Below are 17825 nucleotides of genomic sequence, written 5' to 3'. Positions count from 1 at the left end.
CCTCACCTGTCACACTCTCAGGCTGCTTGCCCCTTCTCACCCCCCCTCACCTGTCACACTCTCAGGCTGCTTGCCCCTTCCCACCCCCTCCACCACTGCAGAGAACTCACTGCTTCCCTCTCCCTTTCCTGTGTTAGCAAACCATAGCAGGGTGAAGAACAGCATAGTGACAGTGAGTGTAAATCTGTAGTCAAGGACACAAAACTCACTCTCCTTTCTGTTGGGCACTTAGCCATGCTTTGTATAAAGCAACCTCATCTAATGATATGTTTTACATAAAGGAAGATTCTCATACCAATTATTGTAAGACAAAAATGTCAGTACACTATTATTGGGAAAAATTTAAAGAGAAAAATTTCAAAATTGTTTTTTGAAACTTTCAGGAGCTTTAACAAGTGTAAAATAATATTTAATGTACAATGCCCAACCCCCTTATCAGTTCTCCCTGGAGCAGGAATACACAGAACTATGAAAGAACGAACTACTGTGAGAATAAAGGGGATGGGGACTTTTAATTGTTGTATGCTAAACCTGTATGGACCACTGTACACTGCTTGTGAAGGGTCTGGCTATGGTAAATCTCAGCTTGATGTCAATGACCCAGGAAATGAAACCTCAGAAAATTCCTGACATGGCATGATGGAAGATCTGCAACTAGCTTCTCACTTCTCACTATGCATGCCTCACCGTTGAGAAACTTGCCACTTGGAGAAAACCATGGCCATTTTGAAATTCCAAGTGGAAAACAAAACCTTACACGTTATGTTATGTGTGGTATTACATCTAGTGCACATAGATGAACAGTAATATCCTCTTGTCTACGGTTGATATCAGATGCACATTTTATCCTGTCATTAAGCTCCCATTAGATAAATACACATACTCCCACCCCCACAACCACCACTCACACCATGCATACAACCTAGGCAGAGAAAATCAATGCAGCCTAAAATCAACACTTTGACATTAAATAGCCAGTAGAAAAAAAGATATTTAAAATCTGCAAATGATTCAGCATAAGAGAAAATACAGTACGACATGAAATAATTACATATGAATTAGAAAATTAGTGTAAAAGTTAATATACTTTAATTGTCTTGAATTTACTCCCAGAAAAAAAACTGATTCATTAACACAAATCTCTTCTTTACCTTTTCAGTCCATCGGTATTTTAAAGGATACTCAGTACTAGAATGATGTGTGACTCTGCCACAAACTGAGCCTGGCTGCTTCCATGAATGTAGCTCTGTATAGGAAGAAAATAAAAACTCACAAATGGGGGACAATAATTGCTTCACAGTTTTTTCAGGTATGTAATTTATATTCATCTACAATTCAGTTCCTATTTATAATTCTTTTGAAATAATTGTAGTTAATCGTGAATACATTAGATATGATCTCACATGTATAAACTTTACTTATTAAAAACTTATCACGCACACACAGCAATGGCTCTACCAGAGTTCCTTGTGAAGACATCAGACAGCGTAAGTTAACTATCAAATAAGTAACTTCAGTGTTTACTGTTTTAAAACTGAGCAGCAGAACATCCAGTCATTCTTTAGCATATTACCAACATTTGGAATAAGAAGTTAACTTTAAAAGGCACATGCCACTAATCCTAAAGCACTCTATTATAATCCCTTATGAAAGCTGGTGGTTTCTGCAGTGAGCTTACTGTCAGTATATACAATAGACTTCATTATGACCTTCTTATATATATGTCACTGTACTCTGCTCTGACAAACCATCCCAAATGCCCTCCCCTGTCCTCTCTACCCGCTACTGCTCTTGCCTCCAAATAGTTACTCTCCCTAGAGAGTTGTTTAATGGTCCTTGTCTATGTTTTCCACATTGAAGAAAAAATAGCATCTTGCAATACAAATACAAATCCTCAATTTTTATATCATATATAGTACATAATTATATCATTTGAGTTCTAAAGGTTACACAATTTATTTTGTTCAATCTTATTTCGAGACAAAAAACACAGCAGAGTTCTGTGTGTGCTAAGGAGGAGCAAGCTTAACTAGGAAACAGTTAATCCTTCCTGGTGCTATCCCTGGATAAGCTATAAAATAACTCATCAATCAAATCAAGAGCTCAATTAGATGCTTCTGAAGGTCACTCAAGAAAGGTCTGTACTTTGTCGTCAGTGTTGGTTTTGGTCCTCTGTATTGGTTGTGCACACAATGTGCTGTGGGTGGAGTATGATGTCAGCGACACCTGGGCAAGCCAGAGCCCAGCTCTATGGAGTCAGCTCTTTCCTCCTCCCATCTTTGCTTGGGGTCCAGGGTTCAAACAGAGGTCACAGACATGCTCTTCAAGAGCTCATGCTGAGCTAGCATGTCTATTACACAGATTAAATCCCGATCTAAATCATCTTTGTTTCTCCGTCTCATTCTAAGTACTTCACAGCACAACAGCCTCACCTGTAGGTGTGTTGCTATGCTCAGATGCATCTAAGCATAGTCTCAGGAAAGTCCCTTTATCTTCTCCTTCATATACTTACTGCTAAAGCCTTATCATTTATATTCATTTCTGATTCTATTTAATGTTCTCATATAGACACCAGTATAACTTTGACAAAATAATCTAACTGCTAACCACAGTTTAGATCCTCACAAACACATGAAAGAGATGAAATTATTATACAGAAAAAAAAACAGCAAAGCAAATAAAATACTAAAAAGTATAGTTGACATGTTTGGCTAAAGTTATAGCAAATGGTTTTATTCTTTTATTAATTTAATCATAATAATAACAATTATATCCACAATAGTATAGTATTAGCTACTATTTATGGACCACTCACGATGTCTGAGGCACTTAGGAATTCCACATGAAGTGTGCAGAGAAACTTTAAGAGCCCTATAACATTAGTACATTGATTTATTACAGCTGTTTTATAGATGAGAGACGAGGAAATCTCCAGGTTTCACACACTTTGGGAATTAAACTTTGGTCATTGTGATTCAAAACTTGGGCTTTTGTTATAGTATGCTATTATTTGCTAAATATGTGGTAAGAATGTAGGATTTCCTATTTTAATCTTTTACCTAGCAAATAAAATAGCTACCTGTCATCTCCCTATGATAAAATGGAACTTAGGAATTTAATTCTTTGCTCCACATTGTACAACTAGTAATTTTCTACATGTTACCAACAAAGATTAAGATGTTTGTTGTAAATAGCCCTTACTTGGCATTCAGCTAAGTGTCACTGAAACTCAAAGGAATTAAAGTCAGTATTTATGCAACTGCCTAAAATACCTGAATATATCAGTTTAGGATAATATGTTCAAGCTTATGTAACAACTGCATGGCACTCTGCCTAGTTTAGAAACATAAAATGGAGAGTAATTCAGGCATTTTTTTCAGCGAATGGTTAACAACTTTCCTGCTTGTTCTAGGCTACAGAACCCTTTCAAATCAAGCTTCTAAAGGTCACTAAGGAGCTCCCACCTACAAACCCTCCAACACACCAGGAGAAGGAAGCACTTCCCAAACATGCTTCCCTTCATCCCTTTCTAACCTGCTCCCCAGTTTCACCTTCTCCTGTGACTTCTCTGGAGCTTCTCCCTCAGGGTTCATGGCAGTCCTTCTTGTCAGGGCTCAGCCACCTCCAAACTCTGGGGTCCTTAGAGATCCGTAAGTTTAGACATCTCTTCTGTACCAAGGCATTCTCACCCAACCCAAGCACTTCAGACAGTAAATCTGAGTGCACGGCTCTCACATTTGCACTCCAACTGATGGACCACCATTGGGTCTACATCCCGACGTAGACCACTTTCATGAGTAGACAGCAGCCCCTGGCAGGCCGAAACTTACAAGGACTAAACACAAACTTTCCATAGACTTTCCTTTATGCTCTAGAATGTTTGGTTTTTCATATCTCAAGGAACAGCAACTTCATCTATTCATTTGTTTGGGCTAAAACCTTAAAATTGTCCTGTGTCCTTTTTCCCTTCCTTTCCTCTCTCCCATGTATCCAGTCATCAGAAAATACCAGAGGCTCCACTTTTAATGTCATTCCTAATTCAGTGTTTGTCTCTACTTACAGGAGGAACTGGAAAGGTGCCTACGGAATAGAGCCCAATATTCCCTGTCAGTCAAGTAACTGTCACCTAGTCACCTCTTCCCCAGATTACTGCAAAGGCTCCTTCCTTCCTTCCCTTTGCCTCAGTCTATTTGTCAGTCTACCCTACCAGTCTATGTGTCAGCCAAGTTAATCCTGTTTAAAGCACATCAGATCCTAGCATTACCCTGCTCAGAATCCTTCAATGCTTTCCAAGAAGTGTGCGAGAAACATCTAACCAGGGAATGCACTGTCTTGTTTCCAGTCACAGTACAGAAGGCTTGTATTTCATGTTATTTGTATGTACAACTAGAGTAAAAAAATAAAGAGAAACAAACAAACAAACAAACAAAACAACAACAACAAAGCACATGTGTTTGTGCCTTAAGGTGATCAATGCCCATAATGGATGTATAGCATCTGTGACAGCACATAATGTTCTGAATCTGTAACTAACTGTATACTTTGTCATAAACAAGTCCATTAAACTCAATTATCTCAACTTCAAGAAATAGAACAGAATATTCCTTAATAGATTCCATAAAATTAAGTACAAGAATGCTCTATTGAGTTATTAATATAGTGTCTGTCTCTGTGTAGCAATAGGAAGAGAGGAGAAATAGGGGAAAAGAATGCAAGGAAGATTTCAAATTTAGGCCAAACAACTGGATAAATAAAGGTGCTGTTCCAGGAGATAAGAGAAACTGCACACCTGGAATATAAAGAAAAATACTCAAGCCGACACCACTAAAGGAGTTTCTATCTTGTAAACACTAAATAAACAGGTTTACGTGCTTACAATTAGTCAATTCATTGTATTTTTCTTGTGAAATTAGAGGGTTGGCCTGATATTATGAAAAGGTGATACTCAGAATCCTTTACAACCACTTGATCTTCATCGATGGTTTTTATTCTTCAAAATTACTTTAAGACCAGAAGCAATATATTTTAGGATTAAATTAACTAGCATTAACTTGGTTATTTTTAAATGAGTAACTGATATACATTACACATTTAAACTCCAAGAACATGGTTAGTAAAGTCCAACAGTGAGAGTAGTGGCTCCCGCTAAAAACCCCACAGCAAACAAAGAGGAAAGATGAATACGAATTCTATAGCTCTCTCCAGAAACCGCACCTGACTTCCTTTGTCTGCAGATGTGCTTCATTTCACTTGCAATTCAGATTAAACTACCATGCACGGATTTAAGCTGGCCCTAAAGATTACTATTTAACTGATGCATGCATTTTCAACTTAAAAAGAAAGAATGTTAAGTCATGATTCTTTTAAAGCTAACACAAGGTTTTTTCTCATGTTGAAGAGAGAAATAAAAGTAGCTAATTGTAATTTATTCTGAAATGTATAGTTAACTTAGGTTTATAAAGGTCATGACTTTGAATATCTTTGTAAAAAAGTGTAATATATTTGGTATTGCACATAATTTCCCAGACATAGAAATTCTGGCAATGCAGTATAATACAAATGTTGTTCACTTAGTCAATGTACTGAATACTTCAAAGAACATGTAACATAAAATTAAAAGAACAGTTCATATAAATCATCCTCTAAATGTACACTATCAGGGTTTATTTTTAAAGCCTACTCAGAATAAAAATTCAGTTGCTTTAAGTCTGCCAAGCAAAATATAAAAATACATATGGGATTATACTATTTTCTTTTTTCTTTTTTTTTTAAGATTTATTTATTATTATATGTAGGTACACTGTAGCTGTCTTCAGACACACCAGAAGAAGGTGTCAGATCTCATTATGGGTGGTTGTGAGCCACCATGTGGTTGCTGGGATTTGAACTCAGGACCTTCAGAAGAGCAGTCAGTGCTCTTAACCACTGAGCCATCTCACCAGTCCCTACTATTTTCTTAATTTGAAATTATTCCCTCTTAGTCATAGGATCAAATGGAAAAACTGTTGTCCACTGGCTTATGTATATTATTAGGCATGTAAGAGCAGACAATTGTGTCTTGGTTACATTGTTTTCCCCATGAAGAAATATCCTTTTAAGTTTACTCAAGCCTTCTCTATCAAGTTGATATCACATGTGCAGATAAAAGATATGGATAATTACTGTCTTAGGAGCCTCAATCAAATCTGCTTTAGTTTAACAGATTTTGGAATGAAGTTGAATATCTTCTTGAAGAAGAGCCAAAGACACTGTGAGAAAAAAGTAACATCCTAGCTTCTACTTCCTTTCCTAAATTCTTTATTAGAAAAAATAAATCTGCTCAAACCAGTTTCTAGGTATATGATTTTTACTATTTTTCACTTGTATACATGTATTTTATGTTTAAAGACGTCTAACACATCAAGGGAAAACAAAGCCTGACATGTAGCACACGGCTATAAGCTTAGTGTTCGAGCTAATGCAGAAGACAGCTTAGGGCTAATCTGGATTGCAGTATCTAAAAAACCAAGTCAAAGTCAAAGGATAGAAATAGACAAAGTTAGGTTTTACTCAAGCAATAGTTTCTTTTATTTCAAGGTCAAAAATCCCAGAATATCTTTGCTCAGTCCTTCTCTCCCTTCTTCCTTTTGACTCTTTGAGATAGGGCCTCACAGGTGCCAGGGTAGCTAGCCTTGAATTGCTTAACTGTGTAAAGGAGACAGTGGCCTTGAACTCCTGACCCTCCTGTTTTCATCCCAGGTGCTAGGATTGCAGGTGTGGACTATTGTGCTTGGCCTGTTCCTTCCTTTTCTTTAAAAATAGCTTGGCAAAATGAGCCAAGAGCTGGTCAAACTCTAGAAAAACACTATTGGCATTCATTCCCACCCTCTTCATAAACTGTCTAATTTGTAACACCATGACATGTCATTTCTCTCTTCATCTTTGGAGGCATCATGGGAAGTACTCCACTGACTCCCTTACCTGTTGCATTCCTATATTTACCACCTCCCAACACAAGGGCAACTTAGACTTGACATCTAGACTCAAAAGCTAAGAATATCAGCTACCTAGCATGTGATTTCAAGCTCTCTTTCTCAGTATAGAAATTATTATGATAAACCCTCCCCTCCCCCTAAAAAAAAAGCAAAAGGGAAGGAAGGAATGAAAAAGAAAAGGTAATTTTTCAGAACATAAAAAAGGTAACAAAATATACTTGTACATTTTCTCTGACAACAGGTCCAAGATATCAGCTCCAGTTACATGGGTATGGAAAAATAGATTGCCTTCTAGCATTTAATCTTAAAGGTATTTGAAATCCATTTTGGTTGCTCAAGAGTTTCTTCTAAGAGTACCACAGAATTGCTGACCACACAGCCTATATAAAATGAAAGATGTTTTTCTTTGTATGACAGGATTGATTATGTTTATGATGTGCCTCAGGATTTGCTCAGATTGCCAAGTCAAATAAACAAACAAATTCACCTATGGACCTGTGTGGGAGTCATACTTGCTGGAGACTGAAAAGAGCAAGATAAAGATACCAGTAGGATTTGCATGTAAAGGGCACCTCTCTTGCCTTGGTTTCAAGACAGCCATCTCCATACCACGTCACTCTCACATCAATTCCTTGATGAACTGTCAGGGGTGTAGGGGTGTGTTGTGGAGATTGCTATCCTTTCATAAAGGTCCTTTCTTCATAACCATCTCATCTCTACTTCCTGAGAACTTCTAAATATAGCCAACTGGGGCTGTTGTTTATGTGTCACCTTACTAACTTGTGTTACCAGAACAATTTAGGGCATGCAATCTGCTAAACTCCACTTCAAGACAGCATTCCCAATCACCATCTAGTAGAAATGTAGTTTGACATTCTGGTCCTGAAATTCTTTTGTGTGCCAAGTTATACAGAATAAAAGAAATAGTAATACTCTTTCTTCAGTTTCTCAGAATATTTACTAAAGGTCAAAAAGGATACTTTTGCTCTGTAAAGACCTGACAGACAAGAGACTGCACATTATTAAAAACTTTAAAGGAAGCTGAGAACACCCTAGTGGTATTCCTGCCTAAGGCAGAACAAACTGAGCCTTTGGAAAAGAAGCATGGAAACACATTAAGCAAGTGTGAAAGGAGAGACAGAAGAGGAGGACTGGTATGAAGAAGGCACACATGTGGGCGGGACCAAGGACACATCCTGGGTCACAAGGTCACGATGTAAAGTGAGCTGCAGTCCCCCACTGGTGTTCTGGTGAAAGGCTTCCTTTTTCTCCTACTCCCTTGCAGTCCTATCCTTGGAGCCTTCTTTGTATTCCTCGAATCACATCAACTTCTCTAGGCAGGATTAGTTTTTATAGGCAGCTACACTGCACAGCAGATGAGCTGTAGATAATAAAACAGCTAGGTCAAGTCCTTCTGGGTTTGTTTAAAAGAAGAGGAACAAATAGGTATTGTCTACTTTCACTGTTTGATTTCCCTAACGGTTGCTCAGATCTTGTGCTTGAACTTTCTATGCATTTCATTAAATAATTGGCTCAAACTAAAAATGATAGAAACTATTCATGAAAACTATCATTAACTTCAATTATTTGCCACCAGAAGTACACTGTAGCTGCAAATGGTTAGTAATAAGCATGAATCTATTGTTACCTAAAAATTTAGTGGTACTTTTTATTAGTCTTCCTAGCTGAATCCCTTACATGACCCGCAGTGAAATGGTAAGCATTTCCCTGGTTCAGGCATAACTCCCAAAGGGTTCCATAATTGTGACACTCTACTTGATGACTAAAAAGCCTGGCCACATACCTTAAGCAAGTATTTCTTTTGTTGTTGTTGTTTTTTTGTTTTTGTTTTTTTGAGACAGGGTTTCTCTGTGTAGCCCTGGCTGTCTTGGAACTCACTCTGTAGACCAGGCTGGCCTCGAACTCAGAAACTCACCTGCTTCTGCCTCCCAAGTGCTGGGATTAAAGGCATGCACCACCACTGCACAGCAAGCAAGTATTTCTAATAAGAAGTCTTGAATATATGTACATTAAATAGACCTGACTTTCTTAAAAAAACAAAAAATCTAAAAATAGAAAAACAAACAAACAAAAAACAAAAAAACTATAGGTTTTTATCCACAAAGCTAAGAAGTAGGTGGCAGTGGGGGCAGAATTTGCATTTCACTTTGTTGGAGGATTTCTGGAAAGCGAGGATATTATCATCATGTAGTTTAGAAACTCAGAAGGAACACTTTACTAGTATGCCCTTTAACACAATGAAAGAAATGTCATTGCAAATGAAGAAATTTAAGATTAACAGAGAGTAGTAGCTACAAATTAAATGAAATTAACAGAAGGAAACTCCCTGGCACTAACCAGAGAGGTACTATTGGGGTTCTACTGCTGTGATGAAACACCATGACCAAGGTGGGAAGAAAGGGCTTATTGAGCTTACACTTCCATTTTACCGTTCATTATTGAAGGAAGTCAGGAAGGAACTCAAACAGAGCAGGGCCCTAGAGGCAGGAGCTGCTGCAGATGTCATGGAAGGGTGCTGCTAGAAGGCTTGCTCAGCCTGCTTTTTATACAACCCAGGACCATTTGCCCAAGGATAGCATGTCCCACAATGGGCTGGGCCCTCCCTTGTCAATCACTGACTAAGAAAATGCCTTACATTACAAAATGCTTTCTACAGTTGAATCTTATGGAGTTATTTTCCCAACCGAATTTCTCTCCTCTCAGATGACACCAGTTTGTGTCAGGTTGACACAAAACTTTTGAGCACAAATATCAACAAATAACATTAAGAAATGCAGTCGTCATGTTTAGTTTTCAGATGTTCCAAGGTAGTCTAAGAGACAAGAGTGAAAATGACAGTGAGTCAGTAACCAAGCCTACTATGGATGAGAACCCACAGGTAGACTAGGAGCTTTTCATACAAGACTTAAAGAACTTCAGTGTCAGCTTAGCTCTTGTCCCAGGTCAGGCCAGGTCTAATTCTGGTCCCTCTACATAAATGTGCTGGCCTAAATACGGAAGGAAAGCACTATTGCTCCTTAGAAGTTTACCTGAACTACAGAATCAAACTAGCTGTACATGTACTGTGAGTAAAAGAAATGGAAAAACCACAACAAAGAAACCGAACTGGAGAGATTTTAAGCAGAGTGAAGCTCAAATAGCCGGAAGCCTGCCTCCCCTGAGACAGTCAATAAAGACAGGCAGGGCTAGAAAACTTAGGGAGAACATGAAGCTCCCTGGGCTGAAGGTGCTGGGAACAGCTGGAGAAATGAGCTATCTTTGAAGAATGGCTTCTCCCCTTTGAACAAAACAGGAGGTAGAACCCTATGAAGCCTTCTGTCTACAGATGAGAGACAAGAGAAAGAAGGCATAATCAGAGTAAGAACGTTTCAAGTGCAAAGCACAGGTTGAAAGGTCACTCTTTGAGTCACCTTCCAAATAGTTTGAACAAAAACATTGTTGGCAACACTTTCCTATACTTACAGTAACAAAAGAAAAATTGAAATGGACCCCATACTTTCATACATTTTTTCTTTTGTTATTCATGTAATTAAACACAAAACAAATAAAAATAGCTTCTTATATCCCTTTGCATTTCAACACCTAACTAAATAGCTAATGGTGTGAAGTCCTGTGATTATGTAATTAATAATGTAAATGCTTTTATAGCTTTATCACATCAGGTATTTATGGCAACTATAATTAATTAAATTTGGAGTTGATATTTATTATGGAAAATGAACAACTACAGGAATTTCTGGTTGATCCAAGGGGAACCCACTGTCTAGCGAGAAATGTATCACTGAACCAAATTCCTCAACTTTTATCTCCCTTTCTTATGTACCTGTAAATGTAGATGGCTGCCATATTCTCAGTATTCACCCTCACAGTGTTTGGGTAGTTCTCTCTCTATAACAAGAAGCATGTGAATAATGAATAATGCTTGTGTGGAAAGGTAAGTTATTTCTTAATAGTAAATCTTTTATAGTAACTATTAGATGGATCAAAATTCATTACTTAGATTTCTACTTCTACACGAACATAGCAGTGAATACAATATTCATCTTCAAGAAAAGTCTCATGTCCTTATTAAGAGAATTGTGATTCTACACCAAGCAGTATGGGATAGGTATGCTCCATGACTAATACCGCATTCAGTTTCCTCACCTGTAAAATAGGGATAAAAGATTTCTAGTCCCTATGAGTGCTGGAGGACCACTGCAAGCTCCTGCTCAGAGTGTTGGTCACTTAGGTACATCACTGAACATAGAGAAACTGATTTCTAGTCCTATGACTGCTGGAGGACCACTGCAAGCTCCTGCGTTGGTCACTTAGGTACATCACTGAACATAGAGAAACTGAATTCTAGTCCCTATGAGTGCTGGAAGACCACTGCAAGCTCCTGCATTGGTCACTTAGGTATATCACTGAACATAGAGAAACTGAATTCTAGTCCCTATGACTGCTGGAGGACCACTGCAAGCTCCTGCTCAGAGTGTTGGTCACTTAGGTACATCACTGAACATAGAGAAACTGAACCACTGTTCAGCAGAAGCTTCCTCCATTGCGAGTATTCAAGGTGCTGGAGGATACTTTGCGTATTACTAGAGAAGAGAGGCAATCATCTGTATTACCCAGTTACATAGCCCATGACTCAAAAAGAAGACCTGCCTGCAAGAGATATGTGCAACAGTGCACAGATGTTATGGTAGGAAGCCACCGGTTTCTGATTAGATTTAAGGCCCACTCTGAGATGAAGCCTATACCTAACACTGCTAATGTGGTCAATAACCTGAGAACTGCGCTTGGGGAAAATCTCATACCTTTATTCTGTTAAAGACCCCCACAATAAAATGGCTCTTGTTAACATACTGCTATACTTACAGAGCAGATGAGCTTCTTCTTGCAGTAAATGTTAATTAACAAAGAGGTCTACGACAGGACAATGTACAAAGAGTGAGATACTTTGGGACATTTGGTCCTAACTGGGATGTTATTATCACAGCCCTTCTATTGAGGCTCTCTGCAGAAGAGGGATCAGAACACCTGAAGAGCTAGATATGCTGGATGGCTCCAATGACACGGCATCCTCTATATGCAACAGCATTAAATGGGTTAAAACCAGATAAAACGCCAACACTAAGTTAGTAAAGTAGATACAAAGTGACACGCCTAATCAAGAAGCTCCTTGAAACTGGTATGTTAAGAAAGGGAATATCAGTTTTCCCAAAGGAGTGTCACAGTATACATCGACCACACTCCCTTCCGGGGCAAGTCCCATAACCACAAGTACTTGGTGAACACACAAAAGACACCATGGTTTTGTTTTGGTTTTAGGTACAGTTTTAGTTTTGTTTTGTCTTATTTAATTTTTCTTGTTTTGTTTTTAGTTTATCTGTTTTGATATTTAATGTTTCCTTGTCTTCTGTTTGAGGGAAAGGACTGACATTGGGTAGGAAAGGAGTTAAGTAGGATAGGAAGCAAGTGACAGAAGGGAATGGATAAGATGAAATTTCATTGTATGAGAGAATTTTTAAATAAAAATATATGAAAAAATGCATTTTATAAAAACATATGAAATAGAGTAACCTTTGTTGAAAATGGTAGTTTTCTTTACCGTACAAATGACCGTCTATCATACGGCAGATATATTACAAAGCACTTGCCATACACTGGGGCTGCACTTTGTTGCTTGTCCTGGGAAAGATGGACAAAACTGAGACGATGAAACACTGCAATGTGTCTTTGGAAACAATGTAAGCTCAACTGCCTGTGACTTTTGGAAAGTGCATTATGATGAATAAATGAGCAATGTTGAATGACGAAGTGCTCAGGGTGAGGAGAAGACACAGTTTAAGTTTAAAGAAGGTCCATATACACAGTATGGAGCATGCACTTGGTTTCTGAGCAGGTTTTAACAGAGACATTTGGAAGGAAGGAAGCACATGCAAGGCAAATGCAGTAACATTTGGAGGAAAGCCTTAGGACAGATATATGTTTACAGAATAATAAGAAGGTCATTATATTGGTAAACATTAGACGTCAGAGGATTGACTAAAGGCAGAGAAGATCCAAATTACCAAAATTAGAGCTGAAGACGGCAACACAACAACAGACACCAAAGAAATTCACAGATCCCTAAGAACACACCTTACAAACATGCAGGCCAGCAGGTTTAAAAACCGAAAAGAAATGGATCATTTTCTTGATACATACTATCTATAAAACTTAAATCTAGATTAGATGATCAATTTTAGCAGACATATAATCCCTAGTGAAAACAAAGTAGTGATTAAAAATTTTCATATTGACATGACATGGCCAGATGGTTGTAGTGCATAATTCTACTAGATTTTCAAAAAGGTAACACTGATACTCCTCAAATAGTCACATAAGCTAGAAACAGAAGGGACACTGCTCAACTCTTCTTATGAGATCACAGTCAGACAAATGATACCTTACCCATACAGAGACCCAACAAAGAGAATTTCACACCAATTTCCCTCATGAAAATATATAAAAATTCCTCTATGAAATATTTGTAAACCAAATACAACAAGTAAAAATGGTCATCCACTATGATTAAGCAGAGCTCATCCCTGAGACAGCAAGACATATTGATTGATGTAAATCAATCAATGGCATCTCCCATATAAGCAGACTGAAAAGCAAAAGACACATCATCTCATTCCATGCAGAAATAGAAATTTCCAAATTCAATACTCCTTTATTGTATACAGTCCTGGAGAAAGTATGAATACAAGGGACACACTTTAACATTCTAGAAGCAACTCACAGCCCCAAAATCATCTTAAATAGAGAGAAAACCAGAGCAATTCCACTAAGATTAGGTTTTCCACTTTCTCCACACTTACTCAATATAGCACTTGAAGTCTCAGCTACAGCAGTAGGACAGACGATGGAGACCAAAGGCAGAAGTCAAAGAATCTTGGTCAGACTTAGCACTTCTGTCAGAAATGACAGAAGTGACTTAAATTTCAATTTTGAACACTCTACATCTAATCAATCATGAAGTCATCTGACTCTTATTTGTCAATCTGAAGTGAGAGTAAGCTTGTCAAGGCAACTGATTCTATTCCAGGGCTCAGTATTCTGCTTGGAAAACGGGCTTTTTAGTATGTATTCTTCAACTGCTCTGCTCCTAACTCAAAAAGTTCCCAGGTGACCATGTTCATCAGTCAACTGCTTAAAAGTCCCTGAAAATAAAATACCTCCACCCACAGACCTTGAGAATCCAGGACAAACACCTCTTAATTAATGAGTCAATAAACTAACAGATAATCTACTCAATACCTGAGAATGACCAACTATGCTTCAGTGAGGGAGAGAAAAGTGACTGTGAAACAGCACATTTTCATAATCAAAAAACAGTGTGTATCCATAGGATCCCTACTCCTGTATGGAAGGCAGATAATCTGTCCTTTAAGAACTGGGCTTGGCAATCTACAGTTTATGACACTTATATCCAGATCTAATTGTCTCCTCCTGACATGCAATTCTCATTTTACCTCTGCAAAGTTTCTTAATATTCTTACTGAGTGTCATCATGGAGTGACCTATATTCTAGTTGTTTCCCTATGTTTAATCTGGATTTTAAGGCCAAAACACATTTTACCTCTTGGGCAAAGATTCTCCAATTTGTCTCACAATAGAGAATTTGTTGTTTGTAAAATTCTATACTTACTGCTTGCACTACTAAATCTCTATTTTAGTCACAGCTGATTTTATGTCACATTGATGTCTGTATGAAAGTTATGCCCAGGTTGTGATCAACTTTGGAAGAAAAATATAATTTATACAATGTGAATTTAAATTCTTTGCTGCTTTAAATACAATAGCTTTCAACTGCACTACCCACTGCCTCACGCACTTCTCCAAGTAGGTCATTTGGCAAAAGTGAAAGCCTTGAACATGGCACACAGCTTGCATTTGTTAAACTGCTGTTGATGGGACAGCTGAATGAACAAATGTCTGAATCCAGAGCTGCTCCAAACTATCATTTTCAGCATCATTAATAAAATGCACATACACTAGGAAGAACATGGAAAACTCAAATGCTGTAACTCAATTGTAACCCAAAGTACATCACATTTGAAGAAATTCCCATTTAGTTAAGAAAAAAGGTTACTGAAGGTCTAGTTTCCTTTCATTTTCTTTCCCTACCATTACAGACTTTAAAGTTCTATCTCTCCTTTATCCCCTGCTGTTTCTTCTGCAACCCTAAGTTCTCCTAGTTTAGAAGGCACTCTCTGCTCTAAGAGCCAGCTACATAACTACATACAGCAGTCACTTGGGGGAATCTACATGCAGGAGCCCCAGCAGTTTATGATCCAACCGAGGTTCTGGTCAAATAAGGGTGGCAGGGCCTCTGGGATACCTGCTTGGAAGAGCTATCCTCGGTTTTAGGAGTGGTAGAGGGGTTAATTGTTTCTGACTGAAAACAACCAATAAGAATCAAGGTTGCTCTTAGCAGAGATTTCTTTCTTTCTTTTTTTTTAAAATCGATTACTTTTTTTGTTTATATTTCAAATTTTGTCCTCCTTCCTGGTTTCCGCTCTGCCAGCCCCCATCCCACCCCCACTTCTGCTTCTGTGAGGATGTTCCTCCACTCACCCATCCACTCCCACCTCACCACACTAGCATCCCCCTACGCTGGGGCATCAAGCCTTCACAGGACCAAAAGCCTCCCCTCCTATTGATGCCAGATAAGGCCATCCTCTGCTATATATGCAGCTGGAGCCATGGGTCCTTCCATGTGTACTCTTTAGTTAGTGGTTTAGTCCCTGGGAGCTCTGGGGGGTCTGGTTGGTTGATGTTGTTTTTCTTCCTATGGGGCTACAAACCCCTTCAGCTCCTTCAGTCCTTCCCCTAACTGCTCCATTGGGGTCCCCCCTGCTCAGTCTAATAGTTTACTGAAAGCATCCAAATCTGTGTTGGTCAGGCTCTGGCAGAACTTCTCAGGAGACAGCTATATCACTCCTGTCAGCATGAACATTTTGGCATCACCATAGTGTCTGGGTTTGGTGTCTGCAGATGGGACGGATTCCTGGGGGGGTGGTCTCTGGATGGCCTTTCCTTCAGTCGCTAGCAGTGATTTCTTAAATTCCCCATGTATTTGCTGATAGCAAAGTCTAGTTTTGAAGCTACCTTTTGTTTAAATGATGATTAGTTCGGGTGCTGGCTTCCTGTTTCAGGGTGCAGAAATTTTTTTTGTCAGTCCCACAACATCAATGTACACACTTAACCAATTCAATTTCAGAGAGTACAAGAAGCAACATAAACTGCTCTTCGTGTTGGTCTCTAAGTTAGGAAATGGGGGCAGTGCATTTCTCAGCACACTTTCAACTCCTCTCATGAACTCTTCAGCTCTTCAGTAATGCTGAAATCAAACAAGCTTTGGGTTCCCTGTCTCCTGCAGCCACTAGAAAAGTCGGAGGCAGCAGCACTGGTTCTGTTCAGTTTTGCCTGCTGTAATTCATTACTCTAGGGAATTTGAGTCTGGTTCTCCAGGGTACAGACAACATTTCTACTCCTTCCTCTAGACACCTGAACAGCAGTCTTCAACACAAACTCTGTAAACACTGACAGGCACACTGACCCACTGAACCACAAACAAAGCACCCTGGTAGGGCACTGGACAACAAGAGGAACCCGAGGCAGGATGCCCAGAAGAGGCCAGCATACCTATTTCAAATATTTGCTTAGCTGGTACAAGAGAAGCAATTCTATGAAATTACAGAGAAAAAAAAAATAAAGGGAAAATTCAAAGTGCCATATGGGGTTGTAACAAATAGCCCCTCTCTCTCTCTCCCTTTCTCTCTCTCTCCCTCTCTCTCCCTCTCTCTCTCTCTCTCTCTCTCTCTCTCTCTCACACACACACACACACACACACACACACACACACAAACAAATCTTGCTAACCCAGCACTGATGAGGGAGCAAGTTCTCTCCCATCTGAATGTAGGAGGTGGATCACCAACTACTGTTTAATACAGAAAAGTGGTAAAAGCATTCTTAAATAAAAGTCTGTTCTTGGTAACATATAGATTTCTTACCATCTATAAATGTACATGAAAAAACAAAGCCTGAGGAATAAATCCTAAGTATAGCAAATTCAGTCCTGCTGGCCATGAGGACAGTCTCTTTCCCACACTAACACCTCCTTCATACAGAAGGGCTCTCTTCTCATCACAGGGCCATTATCCTGAAAACCACCCTAACAACCTGAAATCCATCAACAACCTCTTTAACTAATTAGCGCTGAGAACTGAGAACATCTGTATCAACCTGACTTAGTAGTTTGTTCTAAGAAATCTCTGCCTAACAAAGACTGTAAGCCAAAGAAATAGCAATAGTGTTTGTTTCAGTTACTCTGTACAAGTCAATTTATCATAGAGAATAGTCCACACACCTGGGTCAACAACTTTATTGAAGAGTCTTGCCTTACAGTATCCAGGAATCACAAATTGTGGTCACAATCTTTTCTGAATCCACAGCAGCTGCCTACCTTTTAAAACCCACTTTAGACTCTTTAATCCCAGCCTCAAGGACCTGGGAAGAATCCACTTCCACTTCTTTCTGAAGCTAGACAAAGCCCTTCTTCCACAGGAAGTTCCCCCCCCCCTCTCTCTCCATATATATATATATATGTGTCTGTGTGTGTGTGTGTATACACACACACACACACACACACACACACACACACACACACAGAGGTTGTCTGCTAACAGTGTAGGGAGAGATGTTCCTATATAGTTAACTACATGACAATAAGTGTTTCTTATGTAATTTTCTATAAAATATACAATTTTTATATAAAAGTATTTAAGC

The 17825-nt window shown here is 38.7% G+C and overlaps 1 protein-coding gene across 3 annotated transcripts in view; it reads right to left on the bottom strand.

The window, feature by feature from the left end:
* The window catches only part of Tusc3 (tumor suppressor candidate 3), a 136700-nt gene that overhangs the window by 15505 nt on the left and 103370 nt on the right, over positions 1–17825 (bottom strand). For all 3 annotated transcript variants that reach the window (XM_031339562.1, XM_031339564.1, XM_031339563.1), the window contains one exon: positions 1183–1246. In XM_031339562.1, coding sequence (XP_031195422.1) covers positions 1183–1246 — 64 coding nt within the window. The remainder of the gene's footprint in view (positions 1–1182; positions 1247–17825) is intronic.

This window comes from Mastomys coucha, unplaced genomic scaffold (genome assembly GCF_008632895.1).
Source record: "Mastomys coucha isolate ucsf_1 unplaced genomic scaffold, UCSF_Mcou_1 pScaffold22, whole genome shotgun sequence".
NCBI classification, from domain to species: Eukaryota; Metazoa; Chordata; class Mammalia; order Rodentia; family Muridae; genus Mastomys; species Mastomys coucha.
Note: the sequence above shows the minus strand (reverse complement) of the source record. Positions and strands in the feature narration are given on the sequence as shown.